The 27,763-nt window shown below is 43.9% G+C and overlaps 2 protein-coding genes across 2 annotated transcripts; one reads left to right on the forward strand and one right to left on the reverse strand.

Annotated features, from left to right (window-relative positions):
* Positions 1-14,524: 14,524 nt before the first annotated feature.
* Positions 14,525-16,349, forward strand: LOC122025619 (cytochrome P450 77A2-like). Its single transcript, XM_042584454.1, has one exon. It carries the CDS (start codon positions 14,618-14,620, stop codon positions 16,130-16,132), a length of 1,515 nt encoding a protein of 504 aa, XP_042440388.1. The 5' UTR covers positions 14,525-14,617; the 3' UTR covers positions 16,133-16,349.
* Positions 16,350-16,382: 33 nt separating this feature from the next.
* LOC122025618 (chaperone protein ClpD2, chloroplastic-like) lies at positions 16,383-26,071 on the reverse strand. Its single transcript, XM_042584453.1, has 12 exons — positions 25,075-26,071; positions 22,978-23,126; positions 22,658-22,887; positions 22,470-22,578; positions 22,261-22,391; positions 21,469-21,570; positions 21,105-21,386; positions 20,595-20,704; positions 20,197-20,491; positions 19,403-19,636; positions 17,959-18,192; positions 16,383-16,939 (listed from the first exon to the last, which is right to left on the reverse strand). The coding sequence occupies exons 1-12, from the start codon at positions 25,698-25,700 to the stop codon at positions 16,634-16,636; spliced, it is 2,808 nt and encodes a 935-aa protein (XP_042440387.1). The 5' UTR covers positions 25,701-26,071; the 3' UTR covers positions 16,383-16,633.
* Between the last annotated feature and the right edge of the window lie 1,692 nt (positions 26,072-27,763).

Consider the following 27,763-nt stretch of genomic DNA (forward strand, 5'->3'; position numbering starts at 1 on the left):
TTCTCAGCGTTTCTCGACAAATTTGTGATCGTCTTCATCGATGATATCCTCATCTATTCGAGAACTTAAGAAGAGCATGCCGAACACCTGAGCATTGTGTTGCAGATTCTTCAGGAGAAGCATCTGTATGCAAAGTTCTCCAAATGCGAGTTCTGGCTCGATCGAGTATCATTTTTAGGTCATGTTATCTCCAAGGATGGAGTGATGGTAGACCCAACAAAGATTGAAGCCGTAAGTAACTGGAACAGGCCAAAGAATGCCAGTGAGATCAGAAGTTTCCTTGGGCTAGCAGGCTATTACAGGAAGTTTGTCGAGAGCTTCTCTAGAATTGTAGCCCCTATGACATCTCTCACCAGGAAGAACAAGAAGTATGAATGGACCGATGACTGTGAGAAGAGTTTCACATAATTGAAAAGGAGACTGACCAGTGCTCCAATCCTCACTTTTCTGGAAAGTAATGAAAGTTCCGATATATACAATGACGCCTCCATATTAGGACTCGGAGTTGTACTCATGCAGAATGGCAAGGTCATTGCCTATGCCTCTAGGCAACTTAAGGAACATGAAAGGAATTATTCCACTCACGATCTAGAGCTAGCAGTTGTGGTCTTTGCTCTCAAAATATGGCGGCATTACCTAAATGGAGCGCAGTGTAAGATTTATACAGATCACCAGAGTCTGAAATATTTCTTCACACAGAAGGACCTAAACATGAGACAACGTAGATGACATTACCTAAATGGAGCGTAGTGTAAGATTTATACAGATCACCAGAGTCTGAAATATTTCTTCACACAGAAGGACCTAAACATGAGACAACGTAGATGGCTCGAGCTAGTCAAGGACTATGATTGCGAGATCTTCTACCATCTGGGAAAAGCGAACAAAGTGGTCGATGCACTCAGCAAAAAGTCCTGTGCCACCTCAAGGGAAGTTATGTGACGATATGAAGCAGAAATACCCAGAATTATTTTAAGTTCGAGGACAAACTTTTATGAGGTATGGGGGACTGTAACACCCATAGGATCCCTAGCAATTTTATGAATTTTACCATGATTAAGATAGGCCTTATGTGGATTTTTTTCAAAATAGAAGAAAAATAGAACCAAAAAGAGGCATGACCAAGGTTTGAACCTTGGACCTTGTGTTAGATGCATGTATGTGATAACCAATAGCCCAAGCAGGGGTGTGCTGTTAGGAAAAGAAGGGGAATTGTAGTTAAGGTGAAGGCATTTCATTTAGAAGGAGACTTAGAAGGAAAAGTTGGAGTTGCCTTCTTCCTCCCTAATGGAAAAAGATGAATTGCCTTCTTCCATCATTCAACATAAATAAGAAAAAGGGAAAGAGAACTTCATTTTCTTCTCTTTTCTTCCTTCCTTCTTCTCTCCACCGAAAAACCAAAGTCTCACCCTCACCATTGTCGAAACCAAGCCAAAGAAACTCTTCTAGGAAAAAGTTTCAAGAAGCAAAGGGTATTCTCTTAGAAAATTTAAGCGAGAGGATGTAAGTATTCCCTCACCTGCAGTACAATAGTTCTCGTACGCTTTATGTTTAAAAGTTGTTTGAAAAACTTAGGGATTTCCTTGCAAGTTTCGGCCAAGATAAGGAGTTGTGGTCACTTATGGTTGTCAAGTTTACAATTTATGCTTCATGTTGTAACAAAAAGTCTAGAACCTCTCTCTTGAGGTTTCGGCCAAGATGGAATACAAGGCTTAGAGTAAAATTTTAAGACCTAATCATACTTGTTTATGCTCCTTCATGATGTATGATCTATTATATGTTGTTAGTTAAGTTTTCATGCTACATGTTGTATAAACAAAACCTAGAACCTTACCTTAGGTTTCGGCCAAGGATCAACATAAGGCTTAGAGCAAGGTTTTGAAATCTAATCATGCTTGTTTATGCTCCTTCATGATGTATGATCTATTATATGTTGTTAGTTAAGTTTTCATGCTACATGTTGTATAAACAAAACCTAGAACCTTACCTTAGGTTTCGGCCAAGGATGAACATAAGGCTTAGAGCAAGGTTTTGAAATCTAATCATGCTTGTTTATGCTCCATCATGATGTATGATCCCTTGTCTATGGTTAGTTTAAGTTTTCATTCTTTTTGTGGTAGTCAAAGTTTAAGATCCTTACCTTTAGGGTTCGGCCAAGATTAAATGGAAGGTTTAGGGAAAAGTTTTGAACATAACTATGCATGTTTATGTTTTCTCTAAGGAATGTTATGTGTTATGTGCACTTTATGCTACTATGTTATGCAAGGCTTATGTATGATGAAAAGCCTAAGAGATGCTTCCCTTAAGTTGGGACTAAGAGCACTCTTCATGATATGACAAGAATATGATATGTCATGATAGGATAAGAACATGATATGCTATGATATGATATGATATGAAATATGATATGTTATTTTACTTTGTATGGCTTGTATCAGAGATGGGCTCCTAAGTTGCCCCTAGGTCGATGGTCTATGAAACGGGCCTAGTAAAAGGGATGGGCTCCTAAGTTGCCCCTAGGTCGATGGTCTATGAAACGGGCCTAGTTCCTAGTAGGTTCAAGATTTGCTACCTTGGATCTACTTAGGATGCACGCATTTATGTATGTATGTGGTATAAAGACGGGCCCTCATGATGAGATTATGTTTAAGTATTTATATGATATATATGTTTTCGAAAGACATCTTGCATATACTCATTCATGATGCATGTTTTCAAAGGACATCTTGCATATGCTTATTCATGCTAAATGTTTTCCCTTATTGTTTAGTAAGATGTTCCTTTTTGAAAAATAAGTTTATGATGCCTAGATGATCATGTTACTACTTTGTGTATGAACTCTCACATGCTATGTTATGATTTACTTACATGAGTATGACTCTACTTTATGCTAGTATGCAGATTTATATCTAGATGTTGGTTAAAGGAATATGTTACCACTTTATGTTTAGATGCATGATTCATGTTTTGTGAGTAGGAAAGAATCTTACTAAGCCTATATGCTTATAGTTTAATTTCCCTTGTACTGCAGACAAAGGAAAGGAATGGTTGAATTAAAAGGGAGCAGCAGGAAGGGCAAGAATGTGTGTGGCAGTGGCATGGTGGAATAAATCTGCTTAATGTTTCTATGTTCTAAAACTTTACGTATGATGGATGATATTTATTGATGTCTACTCACTATGAACTTATGTTTTGATGATCTCTGATAGTATGCTTATTTCAAGTAAAATGCTATGCATTATGTAGTAAGTAGTAGATGTTAGATCAAGTTATAAATGTTAACATGATATGTTGGATATATGATCCTATGATAATGAGCATGTTTCTATGACAACATGATTGTATGCTTAAGTTAGTTTAATTTGTTTCAAAAAAAAATAACATTATTTACTTCCGCTGCCATGTATGTATGTTTGCAAGTAACCCCCATCCTTTCGCCCCCTTCCCGAGTGGCGGGGAAGGGCGGGGCGTTACAATCAACTTATTTTCTATAAAGCAAGGGCCGAGAGAAAGCCTCCGAACTTACATCCAGCGTTTCGACCAGGCGGTCATGGATATCCCCACTGTCTCATCCGAGACCATGATGCATGTCTTCACTCAGGGCCTAGTCGATGGGGATTTCTTCCGCTCGCTCATCCGAAAGTCGTCCCGCGACTACGATCACATGTTGAAGAAGGCGAACGAATACATTAATGTGGAGGAGGCTCAGGCAGCCAGGAGGAAAGAAGCACCACCCAAGCCTTCAGCGCCGACCGAGCGTAGACCACCGGCCAGTCATCAACCCCCAAGGGGACCCCGCGCTAAAGGAGCATGCCCTCATCAAGAGGCAAGGTTGCACGCCGTCCAACATGTGGTAGCCGATCGGCCCAAGCCAAAAGGCAAGGTATGGACCCCCATGTTTTGTTCGCTTCACCAGTCAGCAACCCACAACACCCGTGATTGTCAAAGTCTCGGCCCGATCGCTCACCCAGCGCCGAGAAGCTATCGCCGCCAATCGCCTTCGCCTGACCGACGGCATAATCATCAAAATGTCGGACGGCGAGAAGCCAGACAGTCACCCGAGCAGCGACACCCGCACCAACCAAGAAGCAACCCCCGAGCCTCCCATGAGCGAGCCAGACCGTCTGCTCGGGAGGAAGAAAATAGAAGCAACACCGCCCAGGGGGAAATCAACATCATTACTGGAGGGCCAACCAGCGGAGACTCCAACCGAGCCCGCAAGTCGTACGCCCGACGGTTGGAGATCCATGTCGTAGGATGCAGCCGAGAGAAGGCGAACGGGCCCGAGATCAGCTTCGGCCCTGGCGACCTCGAGGGAGTTGAAATGCCTCACGACGACGTCCTCATTATCCGAGCGGTAATAGTAAACTACACTATTCATCGCATCTTTATTGACACAGGGAGCTCGGTCAACATCATCTTCAAGAGGACGTTCGACCAGCTTCAGATCGACAGGGTTGAGCTGCTGCCTATGACAACGTTCTTGTTCGGATTCATTGGTAACGAGGTTCAGCCGGTCGGCCAGATGAAATTGGTTATTTCGCTCGGTGAAGAGCCACTCAGAAGGACGCGGACCACTAACTTCATCGTAGTGGACGCACCCTCGGCGTACAACGTCATTTTGGGCCGACCAGCCCTCAGTGAATTTCGGGTTATCGTCTCAACATTCTATCAAAAGATCAAGTTCCCTGTCGAGGACCAAGTGGGAGAGGTCAGAGGCGATCAGTTGGCAGCGCGGCGCTGCTATGTGGAAATGGTCTGAGCCGAGTCGAGGTATGCTCGGAAGGCCCCCCGGATCGAGGTAAATGCTATAACTGAAAGGCCTCCCACCTTAGTCTATGAAGAAAAAGAAGAAGTGCAGATCCGGGATGGTTGACCGGAGGCCACCACCTTCGTTACATCCGACCTAGAAGCCGACCCGAAGGAGGAGCTGATCAGGTGCCTACAGCGCAACAATGATGTCTTCGCGTGGTCAACACACGAGCTACCAGGCATCTCGCCGAGCGTCGCATAGCACGAGCTTCATGTCCGACCGGACGCTCGACCCGTAAAGCAGAGGAAGAGGGACTTCAGCGCGGAGCAGAATGTCATCATCAGAGCTGAAGTCGAGAAGCTTCTGGAAGCCGGCCATAAACGGGAAGTGCAATTCCCGAGCTAGCTCGCAAATGTGGTGTTAGTCTCCAAGCCAGGTAACAAGTGGAGAGTCTGCATCGACTTCCGGGATCTGAACAAGGCATGCCCAAAGGATTTTTACCTTTTGCCCCGGATTGATCAAATGGTGGATTCGACGGCTAGGTGCGAGCTGATATGCATGTTGGATGCATATCAGGGATACCATCAAGTGTCGCTCACCCATGACGATCAGGAGAAAGTAAGCTTCATAACTGCGGACGACACTTACTGCTACAACGTGATGCCGTTCGGATTGAAGAACGCAAGTGCTACATACCAGCGGCTCATGAACAAAGTGTTCCGGAAGCAAATCGGGCGAAACCTGGAGCTATACATTGATGACATACTTATTAAATCAATCTGAGCAGTCAACCTTTGTGCAGATATAGAGGAAACCTTCGGGACGCTGAGGACATACGGGGTCAAGTTAAATCCCCAGAAGTGTCTGTTCGGAGCAAAAAAGTGGGTGCTTCCTGGGGTACATCATGACCGAGCGGGGCATAGAGGCAAATCCCAGTAAAGTGAAAGCGCTGCAAGACATGCCGCCTCTCAGAAATCTAAAGGAAGCTCAACACCTTACGGGACGAATAACCGCGCTGTCCAGATTCATCTCGAAGACTGTCGACCGGAGCTTGCCCTTTTTTAAGATTTTGCGCCGAGCCACTAAGTTCTAATGGGACGCATAGTGCGACAAAGCCTTCGAAGAGCTCAAAGTATACCTCAATTCCTTACCCGTGTTAGCCAAGACGGTCGTCGGGGAAGCCCTTAGAGTTTACTTGTCCTCGACTGAATATGCCGTCGGGTCGGCTCTTGTGAGGCCGGACGGTGAAGAACAACCTGTGTACTTCTTAAGACACATACTAAAGGATGCTGAGTCCCGTTACACTGGTCTCGAGAAGTTAGCCTTTGCGCTGGTACTCGCCGCTCGAAGGCTCCGCCCTTATTTTCTGGCGCACCCGATCGTTGTGATGACGAACAGCCCCTTGGGGAGGGTCCTTCTCAATCCAGAGGCATCCGGTCGACTAATTAAATGGACCACAGAACTTAGCGAATTCAACATACGGTATCATCCCCGAACGGCCATCAAGGCGCAGTTGTTAGCAAATTTTGTCATTGAGGTACCAGATCCCGAGCCCGAAGCCACCTGGAGGGTGTACGTGGACGGATCATCCACTCGGCAAGGAAGTGGGATCGGTGTGTTGTTAATCTCCCCCCCCCCCCCCACCAAGAATGGATGCATTTGTCCGTACGGCTGGATTATCAAGTGACCAATAATGAAGCAGAGTATGAGGCGTTGATAGCGGGCCTACAGGCCGCTCGGCGTGTGGGAGCCAGCAAGGTCTTGATTCATTCAGATTCACAGTTGGCTACTCAGCAACTCTCAGGAGCATTCGAGATAAGCAACGTCAGGCTCAAGCTTTATGCGGGAGCCTTCGAAAAACTGAAGACCAGTTTTCGAGAGGTGCTCATCCAGAAGATCCCCCGAGAGGAGAATCAGGCTGCAGATGAGCTGGCTAAGCTAGCTAGCTCGATATCACCAATTGTCATCCAACAATCAATCAAGCAAGTATCTCTGGTCGCCCACATCGATCGGATGGAGGGGCTCACATTCCCAAATGACTGGCGGACGGCTATAGCAGAATTTCTGAAGTTAGGGGCAATACCTTACGATCGGGAGGAAGTGCATCTGCTCAGCAGGAGAGCTGGTCGGTTCATCCTCATTGGCGACCGGCTCTACAAAAAAACATTCTCCAGGCCTCTGCTCAAATGTGTTGGTCCAGAGGATGTGGACTATATTCTGCAAGAGGTACACCAAGGCTCATGCGGTGGGCATCTAAGCGACCGCTCGTTATCGAGAAAGATTCTTTTGGTCGACTACTTTTGGCCAACTTTACAGGAGGATGCCGCTCGGACAGTCACCACATGCTTATCTTTCCAGAAATACCATAATTTCTCACATCGTCCCACAGAGGAGTTAAAGACATCCACAGTGTCCTGCCCTTTCGATCAATGGGGCATGGACATTGTAGGACTATTTCCAATGGTGACCGGACAGCGGAAGTTTTTACTAGTAGCGGTAGATTATTTCTCAAAGTGGGTGGAAGCCGAGCCGCTCGCGAAAATAACCGAGCAGATGGTCAAGAAGTTCATCTGGCAGCACATAATATGTCGGTTCTGCACTCCACGACGGCTCATGTCCGACAATGGACGGCAATTCCTCGGACAGTAGCTTAGAGAATGGTGCGAGGGGTATAACATTCGACAACACTTCACCTCCGTGGCTTATCCGCAGAGCAACGGGCAGGCTGAGGTCGCTAATCGAGAGATCCTTCGGATTCTTCGAGTTTGGCTCGACCATATCGGTGGCAACTGGGTAGATGAGCTCTCGGGCGTGTTATGGGTGATTTGCACTACCCCTAAGGAGGGAACGGGGGTCACGCCTTTCCACTTGGTGTATGGAGGGGAGGTTGTCGTTCCCGTGGAGGTTGGAGTAGAATCTGATCGGGTACAACAATACGACGCGAGTAACGCCGAGCGGAGGTAGCTGGAGTTGGACATGGTAGACGAGGCGAGAGCCAAGGCAGCCGTCCGGCTAATGGCGTACCGGCAAAGAATGAAGCAGAATTACAATAGGTGAGTGATTCCCAAGGCATTCCAAGTTGGCGACTTTGTATGGAAAAAGGTGAAGTCGATCGGAGATGTGAGCAAGTTGGAGGCACCCTGGGCTGGGCCCTTCAAGGTCATCGAGAAGCTCTGATCGGGCGTCTATTACCTCGAGGATGAAGATGGGCGGCAGCTAGAACGACCATGGAGCGCTAAACATCTCCAGCCGTATCGAGTTGGATGAAAGGTGTGCCCATGTAATTCGTTATATGTACTTTCTGTTCCTCGGCTCCCTTTGAATGCAGGAATGATATCAAAAAGAAAAGAATACGCCGAACGGCTAGGCCTCATGAAGACCATCGAGCGGTGACGTTAAACTCTAGGGTCGAAGAGGCGACCACAAATATCCCGCTCGGAAGACCGTCGAGTGGCGACCTTAAACTCTAGGGTCGAAGCGGCGACCATAAATATCCCGCTCGCGGAAGACCGTCGAACGGCGACGTTAAACTCTAAGGTCGAAGCGGCGACCATAAATATCCCGCTCGGAAGACCGTCGAGCGGCGACGTTAAACTCTAGGGTCGAAGTGGTGACCATAAATATCCCGATCGAAAGACCGTCGAGCGGCAATGTTAAACTCTAGGGTCGAAGCGGCGACCATAAATATCCCGCTCGAAAGACCGTCGAGCGGCGACGTTAAACTCTAGGATCGAAGCGGCGACCATAAATATCCCGCTCAAAAGACCGTCGAGCGGCGACGTTAAACTCTAGGGTCGAAGCGGTGACCATAAATATCCCGCTTGAAAGACCGTCGAGCAGCGACGTTAAACTCTAGAGTCGAACCGGTGACTATAAAAACCCCGGCTTGAAGACCGTCGAGTGGTGACGTTAACTCTAGGGTGGCGACCATAAATATCCCGCTCGGAAGACCGTCGAGTGGCGACGTTAAACTCTAGAGTCGGACCGACGACTATAAATCCCCCGGCCCGAAGACCGTCCCCCGGTCATAAAGTTCAGCCTTGTCACCGCGTAAACCTAATGGGAATTACGAAAGATGGTCTGGTATTCGACTGTCGAGCGGTAGCTCAAAGGGTAAGGGGTGAAGGCCTGCACGAATCAGACAACTCGCTCGGATATACACAGCACATAAAGCAAACAGTGAAAGGCCAAAAATTCATTAAGCAAAATAAGTCGAACGGCGAATACATAAAATGAAAAAGACCGAACGGCCAGTACACAGCCACGACTTCACTCTAGATAATTGAAAAGCTCGTCCAGAATCGTGGTTAGAAGATCAGCATGATCACGGACAGGAATACTGAAATCCTCTGGAAGATGACCCTTTGTCTTCAGATAATCAGCCGTGGCGGTGATGGCAAGCTCGAACGCATGGACAAGCTGAGTGCAAGCTTTCTCAACAAATTTCTCCGAGTGGATGTAGTTATGCTACATGACAGCAAACCGGCTCAGCTCTGCTTCTTGATATTCTTGGAGGGCGGCTCGGGAGGCCTCAAATGCATCCTTGAAGGTCTTCAAATCGTCCTCGAGAGCAATCACCTCCGTCGAGCGGCCAGCCTTCTCGGCGGTAAGAAGATCAGTCAGCTCCTTGACCTTCAACACAAGCCCTCGAGCCTTGACATTCTTCGCCTCCAGGTCGGTGATGGCTTGATTCTTCCTGTTGGTGGTCAAAGTGATCTTCTTGTCGTATGTTTTGACCTGGGTCTCGAGCCAGTCCACCATAGTTTGCAAGCCTGAGGATTTGTGCCGCTCGGCCTCTAGCAGTTTGTTGGTCTTGTCCAGGTCGACCTTCAGCTCGGCGTAAGAGGGGCCCTGAGGAGGGGCCCCACCGGAAACTTTGAGTTTTTTGAACTCTTCCTCCAAAGACGTCAGGCGTTCGCATACCGCTATGCTCTCCACCCAGTACTGCAACCAGGTCAGAAGGGAAAAGGTCATTACCGAACGAAGATGAAAAAAGGAAGGCTGCGGTCAAGGTTACCCCGGTAGCTTGTTGCAGATGGTTGTTGCCGAGCAACCCCGCAGGCATCAGGGCGATACACGCCCGGGCGTCCTCCCAGACCTTCGCCAGCGGTCCCCGGATAGATATTTGGTGCTCGGGGCTCATCGGCCGGTCGGCCGCCTGCACATATTCCTCCGTAGGTAGGTGGAGTATGGCCTTGATCGTCCTGCACCCGCCCGGTGCAGACTGAGCAGACGCTGTAGGAGGAGAGGATTGGCCGATCGGCTTGGAGCGAATAAGAGATCGCCGGCTCGCCCGCGGAGCAGGAGGAAGTGAGCTGAGGGGCTGAGCCGCGAGGGGATCGGAAGGCCAATCGCCTTGAGACAGGGTCCGATCGGAAGACAGCGCTTCCCACAGTCGCCGGAGCCGTTGGAGGGGGATCGTCCATCTGCTCGGACACATGTACGGCTGAGGTGGCCGAGCGGGTGGGTGTGCCCGTTCGACATCTTTTGCGTCTAATCAATGGAAGTTCGTCGCCTGAAGACCCGGCTTCCTCGGGCTGAGTGGCCGGTTGAGCACTCGAAGGAGCAGTCTCTCCTGCTTCCTCAGTAGTGGCGGTCTGAGCGGCAGACACATCGCCCGCCGGCTGTACCTCTTCGCTCTCGCCTTCATGAGAGCCAACTGGGGTGATGTCAAGTCTCTCCGCCTCCTGCGTGGCAGCCGCCTCTATCTCGGTAGCCTTGCGTTTCAGCATGCCGAACACCACTGATTTCATCATAGTCTCGACTGCAAGAAAAAGAAAAGAAATCAATTAGACTCAAGGAAGAGGAGGGAAAGTTATTTCTTACCCGGGCCGTTCGGAAGCCTCGTTCGGATCGGGCTTAAGCCGAATAGATACATCATCCCTTCGGGCAGCAGCTTATGGATGTCCAGCTTCAGCCCGGCCAGCAAGCTAGCCTCATGCAAGAAAGCGGGCTCGGTCCTATACCTCTTCAGGTCGGGGGGAGGCGGCAGTGAAGTTTGCCATTGGGTTCGGAAGGGTGGCGGCTCGGGAAAACTCAAAAAGAAGAAATGGTCCTTCCAATGCTTGTTCGAGGTAGGCATTTTATCAAAGAAAACCAAGCCGATCCGAGCTTGAAACAAGAAGGTGCCCAGCTCGGACTGCTTGGGATAATAAAAATAATGAAAAATCTGAGGCCTGAGGGGGATATTGTGCACTCAGAAGAGCACAACTACGCCGCACAGCAGCCTGAAGGAGTTGGGCACGAGTTGTCCGAGCGGAATGCGAAAGTAGTTGCACACTTCTATGATAAACGGGTGGATGGGAAACCTAACGCCACCTACGAATTGGTCACGGAAGAAGGTAACAGTTCCGGCCAGCGGGTCATGAGGCCGGTCAGACGGCTCGGCCAAGGTGAGTTTGTGGTCAGCAAGGATGTCATATGCGTTGATCAGTTTGAAGGTGTCACCCGAGTCGAACTGACTCTCCATGGCGTGATACCAGAGGCCATGAGAAAGGGCGAAAGAACTGGCCATGGTCGGAAAATGAAAATGCAGAGGGTTCGCCGAAAGATTGACAGAAAGAACGACGATAAAGGCAACGCCGAGGAAAGCAGAGAGAAGCAAACGCGAAAACAAGAGAGGATCAGAGAGCTTACAAAAGGAAACCCATAAGGGAGGTAGAAGATCGCCGGAACGCTGGAGGCCAAGGGAATCAAGGAAGCACACGGGGGGCAGTAACGATGGAGAAGAGGTCGGCGCCGATGCTTTATAAACATAGGGTTCGGTCAACCTCAGCCGTTCGATTCAGGTCACAGGGATCGAAGTTAACATCCAACCGTTGAATTCAAAACACCGCCTGTCCCATCAGAGCTAACGCCCTCGCCGTACGATGACGGCGGTGGCACCACGTGGCAACAAGTTAGGGGGCGACATTTAATGAACGCCATTACACAGGCATGGGTGCGTGCTTGGCCTCAATAGCAGGGATTTGCACGAATCCCGAGGAGATTCTGAAGATGTCAGCATTAATCGCCCTCGGATCGGCATGATAATCAGCGGCGAGCAAAACTTTCCAAGGCCTAGTAGGTAGGCCGTCGAGCGGTTGTCTGACCCCTCGGAGTGCCCGAGCGGCGAAGCATTCGCCTCAGAGGCCGACCGGCTGCTTCACCACCCAACTGGTAGTCCAGTCAGTCGGACTTTCAGCCTCCTTCGACTAGACTTAAGGGGAAGGCACGTGATCCGGTGGTAAAGGAGGGAGCCCGGCCGTACAGTGGTCAACGACACGCGGAAGTCAAAGTCAAGATGGTCAGCCCAAGGGTCATGCCGAGCGGGGGTGTCACCTCGCCAATCGGTCGGGATAGCGCCCAGGCCAACGCAAAGACAGCCCGATCGCACGTCGGGCTTCCGATGCTCAGGGGTTCCTGTGTTAAAGAACCGACGAGCCGAGCGGCATGTCCGCTCGGCCAAGCTATCAAACAACTAAGGGTGTGTGCTCGTCCAAGCATACAACCGAGCGGCTCTCCCGCTCGGTCTAGTAACGGGCAAGAGGAGAATAAAAGGGACAGCTGGCGATATCCTTCTCGAGACAAGCGCCGCCGACCAACGGCATGGTCGGAGGACAGACTGGACAAAGAATCGTACGGTGGAAGCTTCCACTGTCATATCAGAGATATGCTCGGACGGTTGCGGTATGGCGTCAGGGACACTTTTCTGACAGGACCATTCTGAGGTATGCTTTGAGGAGCGTGCACACCTCGGTAGGGGTGTAATCAAGCCGAGCCGAGCTGAGCCGAACTCTTGGATGTTTGAGTTTAGCTCGTTTATAATCGAGCCGAGCTCGAGCTTTATTTAACGAATATATTCATGGCTCACGAGCTTATTCGAGCTTTTATCGAGCCTAAACGAGCTTAATAAATATAAATTATAAATTTAAATATTCATTAAAAACTAAATTATATATTTTAAAAAATTTATAATATTCTTGTTAAAATTTATAATTTTATTCTAATAAATAAATTTAATATATTTGTTTATGTTTTTCATAAGTAGAGTGTAAAATTTATAAATTCAATATCAAAACTATTATTTTTTTTATTTAAAAGTTGATTTATGAGCTTAACGAACATGTTCACGAGCTAACGAGCCGAATATTGTGAAGCTTGAGCTTGGTTTGTTTATCTTAACGAGCCTCATTAAACGAGCTCAAACAAACTTTTATCGAATCGAGCTTCGAATAGCTCACGAGCGGCTTGGCTCATTTACACCCCTACGCCTCGGGAAGTGTGCACGCGAGACGTGTACGTCTCGGGAAGCGTGCACGCGAGGCATGCACGCTCCCCCCGGATCCTATATAAGGACCCCCAGACTTCGACGGAGATACGCGCGATTCTTCACTGTAGCTACAGTATCGTTACTCTGCTTCTACTTCATCTCGTCGTTGCTTGACTTGAGCGTCGGAGGGCCATCGCCGGGAACCCCTTCCTGGCTTGATTTTGTACTTGCAGGTTTCCACCGGAGGCTCACACCAGTCGGAGGATCGTACGCCGTCAACGAGAGCGTCACGTCCCCAGCGTCTGTCAACTTAGCACTCGGAGAGGATCAATATGAATCGATTGCTATGTTGTAATAATCGATTCCACAAATGAGTAAAGAAGTAAAATAGGTATTGGATATATGATTTGATAATTTTAAAATTAAAATAGTTGACGTAATTTGCTGAACTTTCTTTTCTCCCTCATTTCTCATAATCAAAACGCAAGAGACCACTCACAACCACGCCCGACATCCATGCTTAGTCTTGTACAACCGCTCAACGGACGTCCTCAACCGCCTCATACATCGCGAACCACCTTGAGTGATCACCTTGCGCGACCCTATGTGCATGACCTATGCAGACGCCTTGTGTGGCTCTGCATAAGGTTGTCAATGAACTAAGTGTTCGTAAACAAGTTTGGTGTTCGGTTTAGTAAGAATTTGTTTATGTTCGTTGAATATATACAAGATCAATTAAATAAATAAATTTGAATAGTTCTTTAAATTAAATAAACAAACTTGAACACAAATGTTCAGCTCTTTAATGTTTGCGTACAACGTTCATGAACAATTTTCACAAACCATATTCATTAATAAAACTTTTATCAATATGATAAATAAATAATAAAATAAAATAAATAAATAAATTTAAATTATTAAGTTTAATAATCAATTAAACAATTAAAAATATTAAATAATCAAATAAATTTAAATTAAGAGTTAGATAACATATAAACGAACAAAATTCAAACCAAAATTAAAATAAATTCAACCACATAAAAAATAAATCAAATTAAATTTAAATAATTATTTATTTCGCTCGGCGATGGACACCCGATCCCCTCCCAAGATGAAAGAAAAGGCCACGCCATATCATGACCTGGCAGTGCCCATGCAACCATTAAATCTCATACCAAAGAATTTGTGCTCATCAATGCGGGGCATGTACCCCGCCGATCTTCTCTGTAGAGTTCCACTGCCAACCCGCAGCCCACCGCCACTCACTCTTCCTTTAAATAAGCCCCCTGTTGCATTTACCTCGCCTTCATTAATTCCTCCGCCCTGACGCAGACAGCTCCAACCGCAACGACCCCACTCCCATTTTGCCCTCACTACATTTGCCTATTGCGCTCTATTTCTACCTTTTTCCATTCCTTCCCTCCGCTGCGTGCGCTGATCCCTAGACGCGTACGCTGTGCCAATTAAACCCCCCACAACTGTTTTTTTGGGCACCCTTTCTCATGAGCCTTGATGATCTCGTCTCATTATTCATTATAAACACTCCTGACTCCTACCGCCCACACCACTTACTCGCTCACTGATCACCGATATCTTCTTCCACGTCGCGCGCCATGGCGGATCTCAGTCGCTTCTTCGTGGCGTCCTCGCTCGCCGTGTCGGTGGTAGTGTTTCTTTTGCTCGGGTTTCGGAGGAGGAGGCCGTCTCTGAAGCTGCCGCCGGGGCCTGGCGGGTGGCCCTTCGTCGGGAACCTGTTCCAGATTGCCTTCGCCGGCAAGCCCATGATCCACCTCGTCCGCGACCTCCGCCTCCGGTACGGTCCCATCTTCACCCTCCGCATGGGGGTCCGCACGCTCATCGTGGTGACCAGCCCGGAGCTGGTGCACGAGGCGCTCATCGAGAAGGGGCAGCTCTTCGCGTCGCGCCCTGCCGAGAGCACCATCCGCGCCGTCTTCAGCTGCGACAAGTTCACCGTCAACTCCGCCGTCTACGGCCCGGAGTGGAGGTCTCTTCGCCGTAACATGGTCTCCGGGATGCTCAGCGCCTCCCGGCTCCGAGAGTTTCACCCTGCCCGCGTTTCCGCCATGGATCGCTTCGTCCAACGCCTCCGCGCCGAGGCGGAAGCCAACGGCGGAGCTGTGTGGGTCCTCCGTAACGCCCGCTTCGCCGTCTTCGCCATCCTCCTCTCCATGACCTTCGGGGTCACGCTGGAAGAGGACGAAATCGTGCGAATAGACGAAATGATGAAGCGGGTGCTGCTCTGCATCAGCCCCAGGATGGACGACTACCTGCCCTTCCTCGGTCCCTTCTACGCCAAACACCAGAGGAAGGTGCTCCAGGTGAGGAAGGAGCAGGTGGAGACCGTCACCGCGCTGATCAATCGGCGGCGAGCCATCCTCAACGACCGGAGAATCGAGCCCCACGCTGCTCCCTTCTCCTACCTCGACTCCCTTTTAGACCTCAAAGTGGACGGCCGCGACTGCGCGCCCAGCGAGCCTCAGCTCGTGACGCTGTGCTCGGAGTTCATCAACGGCGGCACGGACACAACCTCCACCGCCATCGAGTGGGCCATGGCCCGCATCATCGACAATCCCAACATCCAGGCGAAGCTCCACGAGGAAATCGTCGCGACGGTGGGCGATCGACCGGTGGACGACCGGGACATCGAGAAACTGACATACTTGCAGGCCTTCGTGAAGGAGCTCCTGAGGAAGCACCCGCCGACGTACTTCTCGCTGACCCACGCGGCGGTAGAGCTGGCCAAGCTCGGCGGCTACGACATCCCTCCGGACGCCAACCTGGAGCTGTTTCTCCCCACCATCTCCGAGGACCCGAGGCTGTGGTCGAACCCGCTGGAGTTCAACCCCGACAGGTTCATAACAGGCGGGGAGGCAGCCGACATCACCGGCTCGGCGGGGATCAGGATGATCCCGTTCGGGGCAGGGAGGAGGATATGCCCCGGGCTGGCGATGGGCACCACGCACATCGGCTTGATGGTAGCGAGGATGGTGCAGGCGTTCGAGTGGCAGCTGCATCCGTCGGAGCCCAAGCTCGACTTCATGGACAAGGTGGAATTCACCATCGTCATGAAGCGCCGCCTCCTCGCCCTAGTCAAGCCCAGGAACTGAACAAATTCCATAACTACAAAACAAAAGCTACTCCCGGCGCTTTGTCATTATGTTTATCTACTACGAAGAAGGACAACAGAAAAAAACAAACAAACAAACAAAAAATCAGAGAGTTTGGGTGGATTGGTAAGCCCAGAATAGATTGCAGAAGCAGAAGATAAATTATATGTTGACAGTTTGAAAGATTGTTAATTTTTAATCTAAGCAGTTTCCTTCATCTTTGTGTGACTTTATCTGGTAAAAGGTGGTCTTGTTCAAGATACAATGCATTTCCTTTAACAATAGATGTTTCTCCAGCCATACAATTTACAGCCAAACACCCTCATCCAAGTGCATCCAGCTTTGCACTTCCATTTCAAGGGTGGTCAGTGGGCCTTACAATAATTATCATCTTTCCCCAACTGGATTATTGTTCTATACATGTTAAATACGGTATCTATACAAAAAAAATAAATAATCAGTAACCGTGGGTGTAAATAGGTGTGAAAATCCATATGGTGTTCATGCTGCATCTGACAATTGGATTATATGATCGGAAGTTAGCTGGCTCACTGTGGGATTTCCAGTGGCATCGATGTCTAGAGTAATAGTGTCGCCGGGCTTATAGTTTCCAGCGAGAATTGCTTCACTAATGACATCTTCAATGAGACTAGCAATGGCTCTTCTCAAGGGTCTGGCACCATAGCTTCGATCAAAACCTTGTTCGCAGACCAAATTCATGATGGCATCTGATACCTTTAAACCAATCCCGAGAGATGAAAGCCTGCTCCTAACTTGCTCCAACATTATATTTGAAATCTCCAGCATCTGAAAGAAGGGAAGTCCATTAGAATTATATCATGACTCCATAATGCTTATTTGAAAATTGTAACCCAATTGAGCAGCAGCAGCAGCTTTAAGAGCAAAAAGTTTTTGACTGCAAATTTGTCCTTATACATAAACAACTTGCTTTTATTAGAAAAGATAAAATGAAAAAAAAATGTCCAAAAGCAATTTTTTTTACTCCAGCAGATGACTTAATCAACTTCTTTCAACCAAATTTTTCTCCTGACCAACTAGATCACATTAAATTTAGGATCTCAGTTTAATGAAGGTTCATTCTGTTCTTATCACCACCAGATGAGCATTTGGATTTAATTGTTATATTTAGAAATAATCTAAAAAGAAATAAATTTGATCATAAACATTGGTAAATTTCTCAAGGGATGCAAGTGAATTTTGGGTATCCAAAATCATGCCTCCCTCCAAAATGTCCAAATCATGCACATTCTCTCTCCATATATCCCAAATACCCTTGGTTTGGTGTTTTTTAGTTCAAAAATGATTTTTGGGCTTTTTATTACTCATTTTGATTCATCTTTATAACTCAAACATCAGATTACTCTATTTGTCATTTATAACTGTGTGTTTTGAAAGTAGTGGGCATGATTTTAGAATATCCAAACTTCAAATGTGCCATTGGGGAAATCTACCTAAACACAGAGAAGCTCAATTACTGACACAAAAGATTGAGATTAGAGTACAACATATTGAAATGAGATGATGTTCAAGGGTGACGAATAGATTTATAGTAAGAAAAGTTGAATCAATTAAAACTAATGCAATGGAAAGAAGGGCTAAAGAAAACTAGTTAATAGTTTGATTGACATAAAATTTTCTAATAATAAGACTATCATACTGTCCAATGTAGATAGCTGGCCCTAAATAGTGGAGACTAATACCAGTTTGATGATGGCAACGAATTAAACAAGCATGAATTTCTTAATAACTTTGTAAATAATAAAGTTCAATAATCAACACGATGAGAATTAAATTAAAGAACCAACCTGAGTTTGCTCAAGGGAGCGGAAAATAACCACTTCATCAATTCTGTTAAGTAGCTCAGGACGAAAATATGCTTTTATCTCTTCCATCACTATTGTCTTCATCGAGGCATATGAGTTACATTCTGTGTCTTCTGCAACAAAGAAACCTATGCTCCGTCTACCTTTCGAAATTGCTTCAGACCCAACATTAGATGTCATGACAATCAATGTGTTCTTGAATGAAACTCTCCGCCCCTATTGAACACAGGTTAATGAATAGCAAAAAACACTATTAAACAAAGTATGATTGAAAAACACCAAATTTGATATGATAATAATATTTCCAAATCTTAGAGAAAGGGTGCCATGGATACATATCAAGAATGTGGAAAACTGAGCAAGTAATTTGGACAATTAATACCATACAGACTATAACTATATTGATCGAAATAGATATAGTCAGCTATGCAAGTTTACTGATAAGAATGAGGGAAAAAAGTAACTCAGTGTGTTTTTTCTCAAAGAAAAATTGCCAAAGTTCAAAACAAGGAACGATAATTAGCTTGAAGATTAGTGGCGTATTAAAACCAAGCCATGGGATTCTGTTGCTTTCTGTAAAATATGATATTCTAATGCCTAAACCATGCCAAAGACAATGTAATATCAGGAATTAGTTAAGATAATTGCCTCCCGATCATGAAAGAGATTGATGCTTTCAACATGGAGATAAGATATACAATAGACGAATTCATATTAAAATCTACCATCTATTTGGAGTATACTATATGTAACTTCATTCTTTTGGGGTAGTTTGTTAAGATTTCAATTATCAGAAGCAACAAAAAGACAGCAAGCTGTCCTAGTTGAACGCATGAGATTATCAGACTTCTCTAGTGTCTCCCAAAAGAGATTAATGCTTACGGCAATTGAATAAGACATACAACAGATGCAGTCATGCCATATGTATCCTAGGCATCTGTGTTTAACATACCATAAACTTCATTTGTTCTTGGTGGTCATTTAAGACTTTGCTTATCAGATCAATGAAAAGATGGTGAGAAGTTGAACACTTAACATTTTACAATAACCATGATGCTTCATGATCTTTGACCAGGTGTAAAAGTATAGCAATACTGTCAGTAACAATTAAGATACTAGAACATTGAACTTTCAGGATCTAAATAAAATAAAATAAAATTGCAATCTAGTTTCCTGAAAAATTTTGCAACAAGTTTTAGCTGGTAGCAAGTCATATGCTTATATAGTACAAAGAATCAGTTGAAGTAAATTTTGGAAATGATAAAATTATTAAAAAAATTTGCAATATAAAAACCACATTAATATCCAATCTATAGCGATGAAATCATTTATATCTGACAAACAATGACAAATGAAAAATCATAGAGAAGTAAAAGGTTAATTTTATGAGTGTTTGTACTTGTTGACTGCATCCTGAAATACTAACCTGAGAGTCAGTTAGGTGACCATCTTCAAATACTTGGAGGAGGATATTAAATATATCAGGGTGAGCTTTCTCTATCTCATCAAGCAAGATAACTGTAAAAGGCCGCCTCCTAACTGCTTCAGTCAAGGTACCACCCTCTCCATACCCAATGTATCCTGGTGGAGATCCAATCAGCTTACTCACAGTATGTCTCTCCATGTACTCACTCATATCCAAGCGCAACATGCTTTCCTCCTTTTATAGAAAATATAATGAGTAGAGAAAACTAAAGTCAGTGGAAAATCACATGAAGACGTTATAAAGATAATAAGCAGTGAAAAAAACTCAGTGACAGTATATACAACTTGGAATCAAAGTTTAAAGTATTTCTCCACAGTGGAGTTTTGATTTCTAGTCACAACAATATGGTTTGGGAGCCTTATTGTGCTGACATTCAGCACACTTTAGCACATTTAAAAGTGCACCAATATCAAATCAAATGAGTTTGCTCTTATAACTTCTTTTAACTTAGCTTATTTACCTCCAAATGTAAACTTACAACAATTAAAAAGTTAATTAAATTAACTTTAGCAACAAGTTCAACAAATATAGTAAGTACCTTGACTGATGATATAATTTACTAATACTAAAATAATTATCACACATTGAAAGAGAGCATTGAACAAGAACAATAAATTCAACCTTGTCGATCGATACCAATAAACGTTGAAACTGTGCTTTGGGTTCCATGAGTTATTATCTACATCTATGCATAGACTAATGGATGGTAGGGAGAAATGGGAAAGAGGCAATACCGATCCAAAGTAGGAGGCAGCTAATGCTTTTGTCAGCTCAGTTTTACCAACCCCAGTTGGACCACAGAAAAGCATTGCAGCAATAGGCCTATCGGGATCCTTCAGACCAACGCGTGATCGCTTCACAGCTCGAGATATTGCACTAACAGCATCATCCTGGCCAATTACACGTTTTCTCAGTTCCTCATCCAAACCAACTAATAGTTTTCTCTCATCTGCATTGATCTGCTGTACTGGGATTCCTGACCAAAGAGAGGCAACAGTGGCTATCTCCTCTGTCCCGACAAAGATTTTTCTGCAACATAGCAAAATAAAAAGAAAAAATATGTACACTTCAGCTCTTCAGAAAGTTCAATAATGTCGTTGCATACATATTTGATAAAAGATATATATCCTACTCATTATCATTTAGTGAAGATGGATTAGAAGACATTGGAATCTCAAGATCTAAAGATTGATCTTCCTTGATGGTTTTGTCAGCAGAATATGTCAACTTGTTTTCTGACACCTGAATGGGAAGCAGAAAACTATTATTCACTGTTATAGAAGAAAAATATTCTTGAGGCTATGGCATGACAATTTCATCATAATGGAACCTAATGAAATAGAAGCAAAGATAACAATGGAATGCAAGGAAAAGCATGACATAAAAGTTCTGGTTTTGACTATTTCATAAAAATTATGATATATAGGTAAAGAGGATATTAAATGCCTCAACCATGTGTGTGTTAGAGCTAAAAAGTACTCACTTTCAACGGTAAACAATTTTTGACAAAATTTTTATACTTTTAATACTATTTTAAGTCCACTCTTCTATAAATGATTTCACATCCACTTGGGCAATCATCCAGAACCAAAAAAGAGTTACACTCTCCATAAATAGTATGACATGGGTATGAAGTTATTACCAGTGCATGCATTGCCTGGACTGCCCTAATCTCTTGCCAGTATTCTTCTGGTGACTTTAAAAGCACAGAGAGTTTCTCTTCCTTCTTCTTCTTGAATGCATCCATACGAGCTCTACTACCAGCTTCATCAATCAGATCAATTGCTTTATCAGGAAGATGTCTATCTGCAATATATCTAGCTGAGAGGTATACTGCAGCATTTATGGCATCTAATGTGAATGTGCACTTATGATGGCTCTCATATTTCTCGCGTAAGCCCAGTAATATCTTCACTGCATCCTCCTATTGCATTTTTAAAAAGGGGAAGCAAAATTTAGCACAGAGGAAGCAAATAATCATAAAAGTGAAAGAAGATAAAGAGTACCTGACTAGGCTCATTTATCAGCACTGGTTGGAATCGGCGAGCTAAAGCTTTATCCTTCTCGAAGTGTGTCTTATGTTCATCTAAAGTTGTTGATGCAATACACTGCATCATGAGAATTGACACAGAACACAAAATAAGTAATAGCAAAAAAAAAGAGATATTTGATTGCTTTTATCTATAGAGAATCTAATGCAGTATGAAGATTCAAATCACAGAAAAATTGGACCTCTCAACTCACTAAAGAGAAAAATATTATTAAACTGAAAAAAAAATGATTAGTTCAAGGAATTCTAACCCCTTTTGTACTTCAATAAGATCAAGTTTGAAAAATAATGACCTAACTTATTCCTAAAACAATATAACAATTTTTCTAAAACAATTCTTAAAATCAAACAAAATTGCAAATATTTTAAACATGAAATTTAAAAGAAACCTAAATTTATCCCCAAATCTCATACTGTGCCATTCTCCTAATGGAAATGATGCAACAGGGTGTAGAGGCCAACGGTTTCCCATGAGCAAATCATAGCGACCAAAGAGGTAGCCATTGTGCTCGCATTTTCAGAAGGTATGTCAATTTATTTATGAAGCCACAACAACTTGCAAAATTTACATTTTCAGACAAAATAAGATCCATAATTCTCTCCACAATGAAAAACTTGAATGACCATAAAAACTGATTATTCTATTCAAATATTGAAGAAACTCCAGCGACATATATTATCAGTATGTTAGACTGCTCATGAACACTTTGCTAGGTCAACAATGACACAAAATTGATTGGTGTTTTACCTGCAATTCGCCTCTACCAAGAGGAGGTTTCAACAAATTAGCTATATCAAGACCTGAGCCTTTGTTACCTCTTCCAACAGTACCAGAACCAATCAGTGTATGAACCTCATCAATAAAGAGTATGACATCACCTGAATTGTGAAAAAAATTCAGAATGCTAGGGTACATTAAAAACAGAAAATTATCCATAAGATGATGGTCCTGCTAACCTGATTTCTGTACTTCGGATATCAAACCAGTAACTCGGGTTTCCAGCTCCCCCCTTTCTTTAGCACCCGCCAACAATAAGCCAACATCAAGTGACATTATTCGTTTCTCCTGTATAAAAGAAAATTTAAAAAGACATGTACACGAGTGTACGGGTGATAATTATCATCACAATGCATGAAAAGCACACCATAAGGAAAGAAGGAATGTCGCCTTCAGCAATGCGAAGTGCCAATCCTTCAGCAATTGCTGTTTTTCCAACACCTGCATCTCCCAAAAGAATTGGATTATTTTTTGTTCGTCGGCAAAGGATCTGAACAATTCTCTGGATCTCTGTATCTCGACCAATGATAGGATCAATGAGCCCCTCTCTAGCATGAGCGGTTAAATCAACACAAAAATCTGTCAATGGTCCTTTTTCTGGAAAGAAGGCAAAAAAAGATTAATCTTTGATGTAGAGAAGCAAAAGTTAATATTACACCTCCAATAGTCAAGAACCTTTTGGCTTACCTTGAGACCTCAAACTTGTAGATTTTGTGGCAGAAGGTTTCTCCTTTATCTTCTGAGATGATGCCAATGGCTCTCTACCATCCTTGGCAAGCTCCACTTGGAGTTTGGACAGGGCAACTGATGCTAAGCGACTCATATCTGCTCCCAATCTAATAATGATAAGCCACAAGTTAGATGGCAGTTTGTGACTATAAGGTTAAGGTTCCTATCAAATCTAATTCAAAGCATTAAGGTTAAAAGAAGATGCTATAAGTGCTGATTAAGCATCGAGTAATGAATAAAGAAACTGCTAGAGAGATTCTGAAAATAGATGCCATTTATTCTTCTATGGAAAAACATTTTGCCTGCTTTTACACATAATCTCGCTGAGTGACCCTCAGTGAAACAGTGGATACTATTCTGAACTGGAAAAATAAGGTAAAAGTCAAAGGTTCACCTTTGATAGTACACTCATCAATTGTCCATTGACCCTGAAATGGGAATATCCTTGTGCATTACAATGCCCTTTATTAAGTATACTTACACATCATGCTAGTACCATGTCGATCATGATTCAATTCTTTGGATGAATATTAGACATTTTAAAGTGAGCAGGATGACATTGAATGGGTCATTCTCCTTCAGGACGTGTTGTGCCTACACAAAGGGTTTCTATAAACAGCCATGAGACATGAATTTGAATCTAAAGAGAAAAATTATATTCTGCCTTAATGGAGGTATCCTATAATGGTCGCAATGACTACTGAACTGCTTATCTGAATTTCACGACACGGCAGAATATGAGGTAGACATGTACATACTAGCTTATTGTGCCATGGATTGTTGTTAAATATTGAGTAATAGGTAAACTAAAAGCATCCAGGATACAGGACAAAGGTGATTTTTGCATCCCTGAAAATTTGATTTATGTTTCCAACTAGCGCACTCTTCAGTCAAACACCGAATGAAATACTTGACTAAATAAGTCTCAAATGGTTATACTGTAAACCTCAACAAGCTAAGAAGAATTCAAGAACTTCAAGCATGCTAATCAGAAGCTTTTCAACATAAGAAAACATGAACCCTTCTTTTGCATTACGTTACTTCTGATACCAAATGAGTTAAACTTCAGTCAATTGAATTGTTTATTTTGTATCTGAGGACAAGTCAAATCAGCAATACATACAGTACACAGCTCCATCATAATCAAGTAGACATGCTTTGAGGTTATTGTAGCTGAGAATAAAATATACTCTTTTGACTCTCTTGATCTGGTGCATATCAAAGGTGTTAGGTCAATATATATAGATGCTACATTTTTTATTTTATTTTCTTTTTTAAGATGATTTACCCTAAACCCTAATTTCCACCCTGTCATTATTAAACATTTGAGCATAATTCAGTTGTCATCTAAAAACCTTTTTAGATAGCCATTCCACTGGATAAAAAAATCATATGCAGTCATAGCATTCGATCTATTATCTGGGCACAGAAAACAACGATACTTCTCACAAAACTATATCTCATCAATGCACCAATCAATCAATTGCTTGGCATGAAACAATGATGAAATGGAACAGTGATAGACATAACCGCAAGCCTATAGCAATGAGGACTTGAGCATTGATACAATTACAACAACAACAACCATGCCTTATCCTACTAGGTGGGGTCGGCATTGATACAATTGTTGTGAAAAAATTAAATCTTGCAGGCTAACCAACTTCTGCTTTATGATTTTTCTTGCCTCTATATTATATGAAGGATAGATGAATGACATTGTGGTTATACAATAGAAGGAATGACAAAACCACATTCCTCCTTTCTGACTGCAGAAGTTAAATGCAGGAAGATTTCAGTGAAAGAATGAAAGTTAAGCCACTTTTCTTTGTCAATCTAAACTCTAAAGATACTGTGGATCAACAAGTGAGCCTAATAGACTTGCTATATTTCCCTTTTCGTGGCACACTAGGTTATCCTATCACTGTACATTGCATTTCTAAGTGAATTAGCTTCAAATTTAAGTTTTCATCTTTTCTCAGATAACAAAAGCGAGAAAAAAATTCACTCAAAAAAGTTAAACAGAAAGGAGAGAATAAAAGATGCCATTCGATATACCTCTTGAGCACCTGCGCCGCGCTGCCGTCATCGGCGTTGAAGAGGCCGATCGCAATATGCTCCGGACCAACAAAATTGCATCCCATGCTCCTGGAAAAATCCACAGCAGCCTCAAACACCCGCTTGCTGCTGGTGGAGAAGGGCACGTCGGTGGCTGCGGCCGAGAGGGAGGGCGCGGGAGCCTCCTCGTTCCAGATTTCTCGGACGGCCTCGCGGGCTTGGTCGATGGTGACACCAGATCCGAGGAAGCCGACGAGGGAGCGCTCCTCGGCGACGAGCCCGAGGAGGAGGTGCTGGTTGAAGACCATCTCCTTCCCCATCGCGCGCGCCTCCCGCTGGGAGAAGATGACGGCCTTGATGGCCCGCTCGGTAAAGCGCTCGAAGATGGCGGAGATGGCTGCTCTTCGGGCGGGTCGGCGCGTGCCGCAGCGGCGGGTGGAGGGCAAGGGTAGGAAAGTGTAAGAGCGGCGCCGGAGATCGACCCGCCTGGAGGAGGACAAGGCGGAGGAGGCGGCGATGAAGCGGGAGGCGGATGTGACGGTGAGGCGGTGGTAGGAGGGCCGTAAGGAGTGGAGAGTAAGGAGGGAAGGAGCCGATGAGGAGGCGCAGCAGCAGGTCGCCTCCATGATTTTCAAGATTCTCTTCCTCTGGTTCCTGCCCTAGACGCCGATCGAAGAAGTAGAAATCGAGACGAAATTAGAGAGAAGAAGATACTGCTCCCGTATAGTTAAAGAATAATAAATAATTTAATGCTGTGTTTTCGTTGCTTTCGTGTACAAATAATCAACTGTTGAGTGGCGTGAGCGGAAGGGCAGGGAAGGGAAGGAAAGGGAGAAGATGCGTGGTAAATTAAGAAACAAAAGGAGAAGTTAAATAGGAAGGAAGAAGGGAAGGAGTTAGGAAGGTGGAGCACGTCGGGGCGGTGAGGATCCGCCGACGGGAGACCACTGTTTTGTTTCGGTGCTTTAAGTTTCTGTCGATCTATCTATCTGGTGGGGAAGAGAGAAGGGAAATGAACGGAACAGGGGAAGACGCCAACGTACATCCTCTGTCACCGTCCATCTTGACTCGGTAAATAATAAGAATAATCGAATTTAGGGTAAATAAAATAAGGGGGTTGGTTTGCGTGGAAGGTGTGGGAATCGCCTCTGTTGACTATTGGGCGAGAAGGCCTACGGTGCCACTCTGGTCTTGCGGTCATCTCGATCTCGCGCTGGCTGGTTGGCTGGCTGACTGGTGAGCCCGGCTGTCGTACGTGCCGATCTCGCATTGCGCGGCGCTGCGATCTCATGCCGTGCTTTGCGTTGATGTCGCACTCGCGGCCTTTGACCTTGTGCCGTGTCTTGATCTCGTGCTCGCTGCTCCACCTCACTCACGTTCCTTGAGCTCAGAGTATTTCCAATATAAGATTTTTAAAATGATTTGTAAAATGAAAAAATTAATAAAAATTTTCTAATCATTATGAATATAAGATTTAAAGTTTATTATTAAAGAACAATAATGAAATTTTATTTTATTTTTTTTTTAAATTGATGTAATATATATGTAATCATATAATTACATATTATAAAATAGAACATATAAAAATCATTTAAAATTCTAACTATTGAAGATGTTTCAATAGATTTTTAGAATATTGATATGATATGATGTAACATATTAAGATCATAAAAAAAAATTATAAAATTATAATTATTGGAGATGCCCTAACACCCTAGCCGACTCGCCTCGCGCTTGTGCTGTCGTGGACTCGTGGCCAACAGGAGTGAATCGAGACCGTTAATTAATTGCTCGCGACAGTTCTTCCGTTTCGTTAGCATGGTTCACGTGCAACTTATATTTTTCAAGTAAATTGATTCTCCCACCCCCTCCTAATAGCACCTACCTCTTCTCTCCTTTTTCTAAATTACTTTTATACCCCTAAAATAATAAGTTATTTTATTTTAATTCCTTAAGTTTTATTTTTTAATCAATTTTATTTATTATTTTTCATAATTTTTTATTATATACTAATGGTCACACATGTGCATTTTAGCATTAAAATACTAAAGTTGAGTCATTAGGGTAAAGTACCCGACTTTTGAAAATCTAAATTATTTGGGTCTTTAAAAATTTGAATTGCTTAGATTTTCGAGTATCACCCTTACGGCTTCCCTATGAAAAAAATTAATTTAATTTAATATTATACTTATCTTAGTAAAAAAAACTAAGAAAAGTATATTTTTTAACATTACCGGCCTAAAATATTTATAGAAGATTTTTTGATCATAGTGTTGTCAATTCTAAGATGTGGAACTAAAGAGAACTATATTTTTTTTATATAAAACAACCGGAGAAAATTAATGATGAGAAAAATTCATAATAATATGTCGCAGTTGAGTCTCGAACTCTAGATCACTGATTGTTTCGCTTGTGGAATTACTAATAAATCTTGAAATTATTTTTAGTATGAATAGAAAAAAAAATATTAACGTAAATTCATTTTAGGTTCACCAAAGTTAGTTAGTAAAGGGGGAGATTTTTAATAAAATAGTAAGATAATTTTTAATATTTGTTCATTTATGATATGAAGTATATATAGATACACCACTAAACGTGTTGAGAACAGAATTTGGTAGCCAATATATTATTCTAATTGAATTGGTTCGAGCCATGAGCACCAGCAATATATTGGATAGAATCTATGCCT

The sequence above is a fragment of the Zingiber officinale genome, chromosome 9B, assembly GCF_018446385.1.
Source record: "Zingiber officinale cultivar Zhangliang chromosome 9B, Zo_v1.1, whole genome shotgun sequence".
Taxonomy (NCBI): domain Eukaryota; kingdom Viridiplantae; phylum Streptophyta; class Magnoliopsida; order Zingiberales; family Zingiberaceae; genus Zingiber; species Zingiber officinale.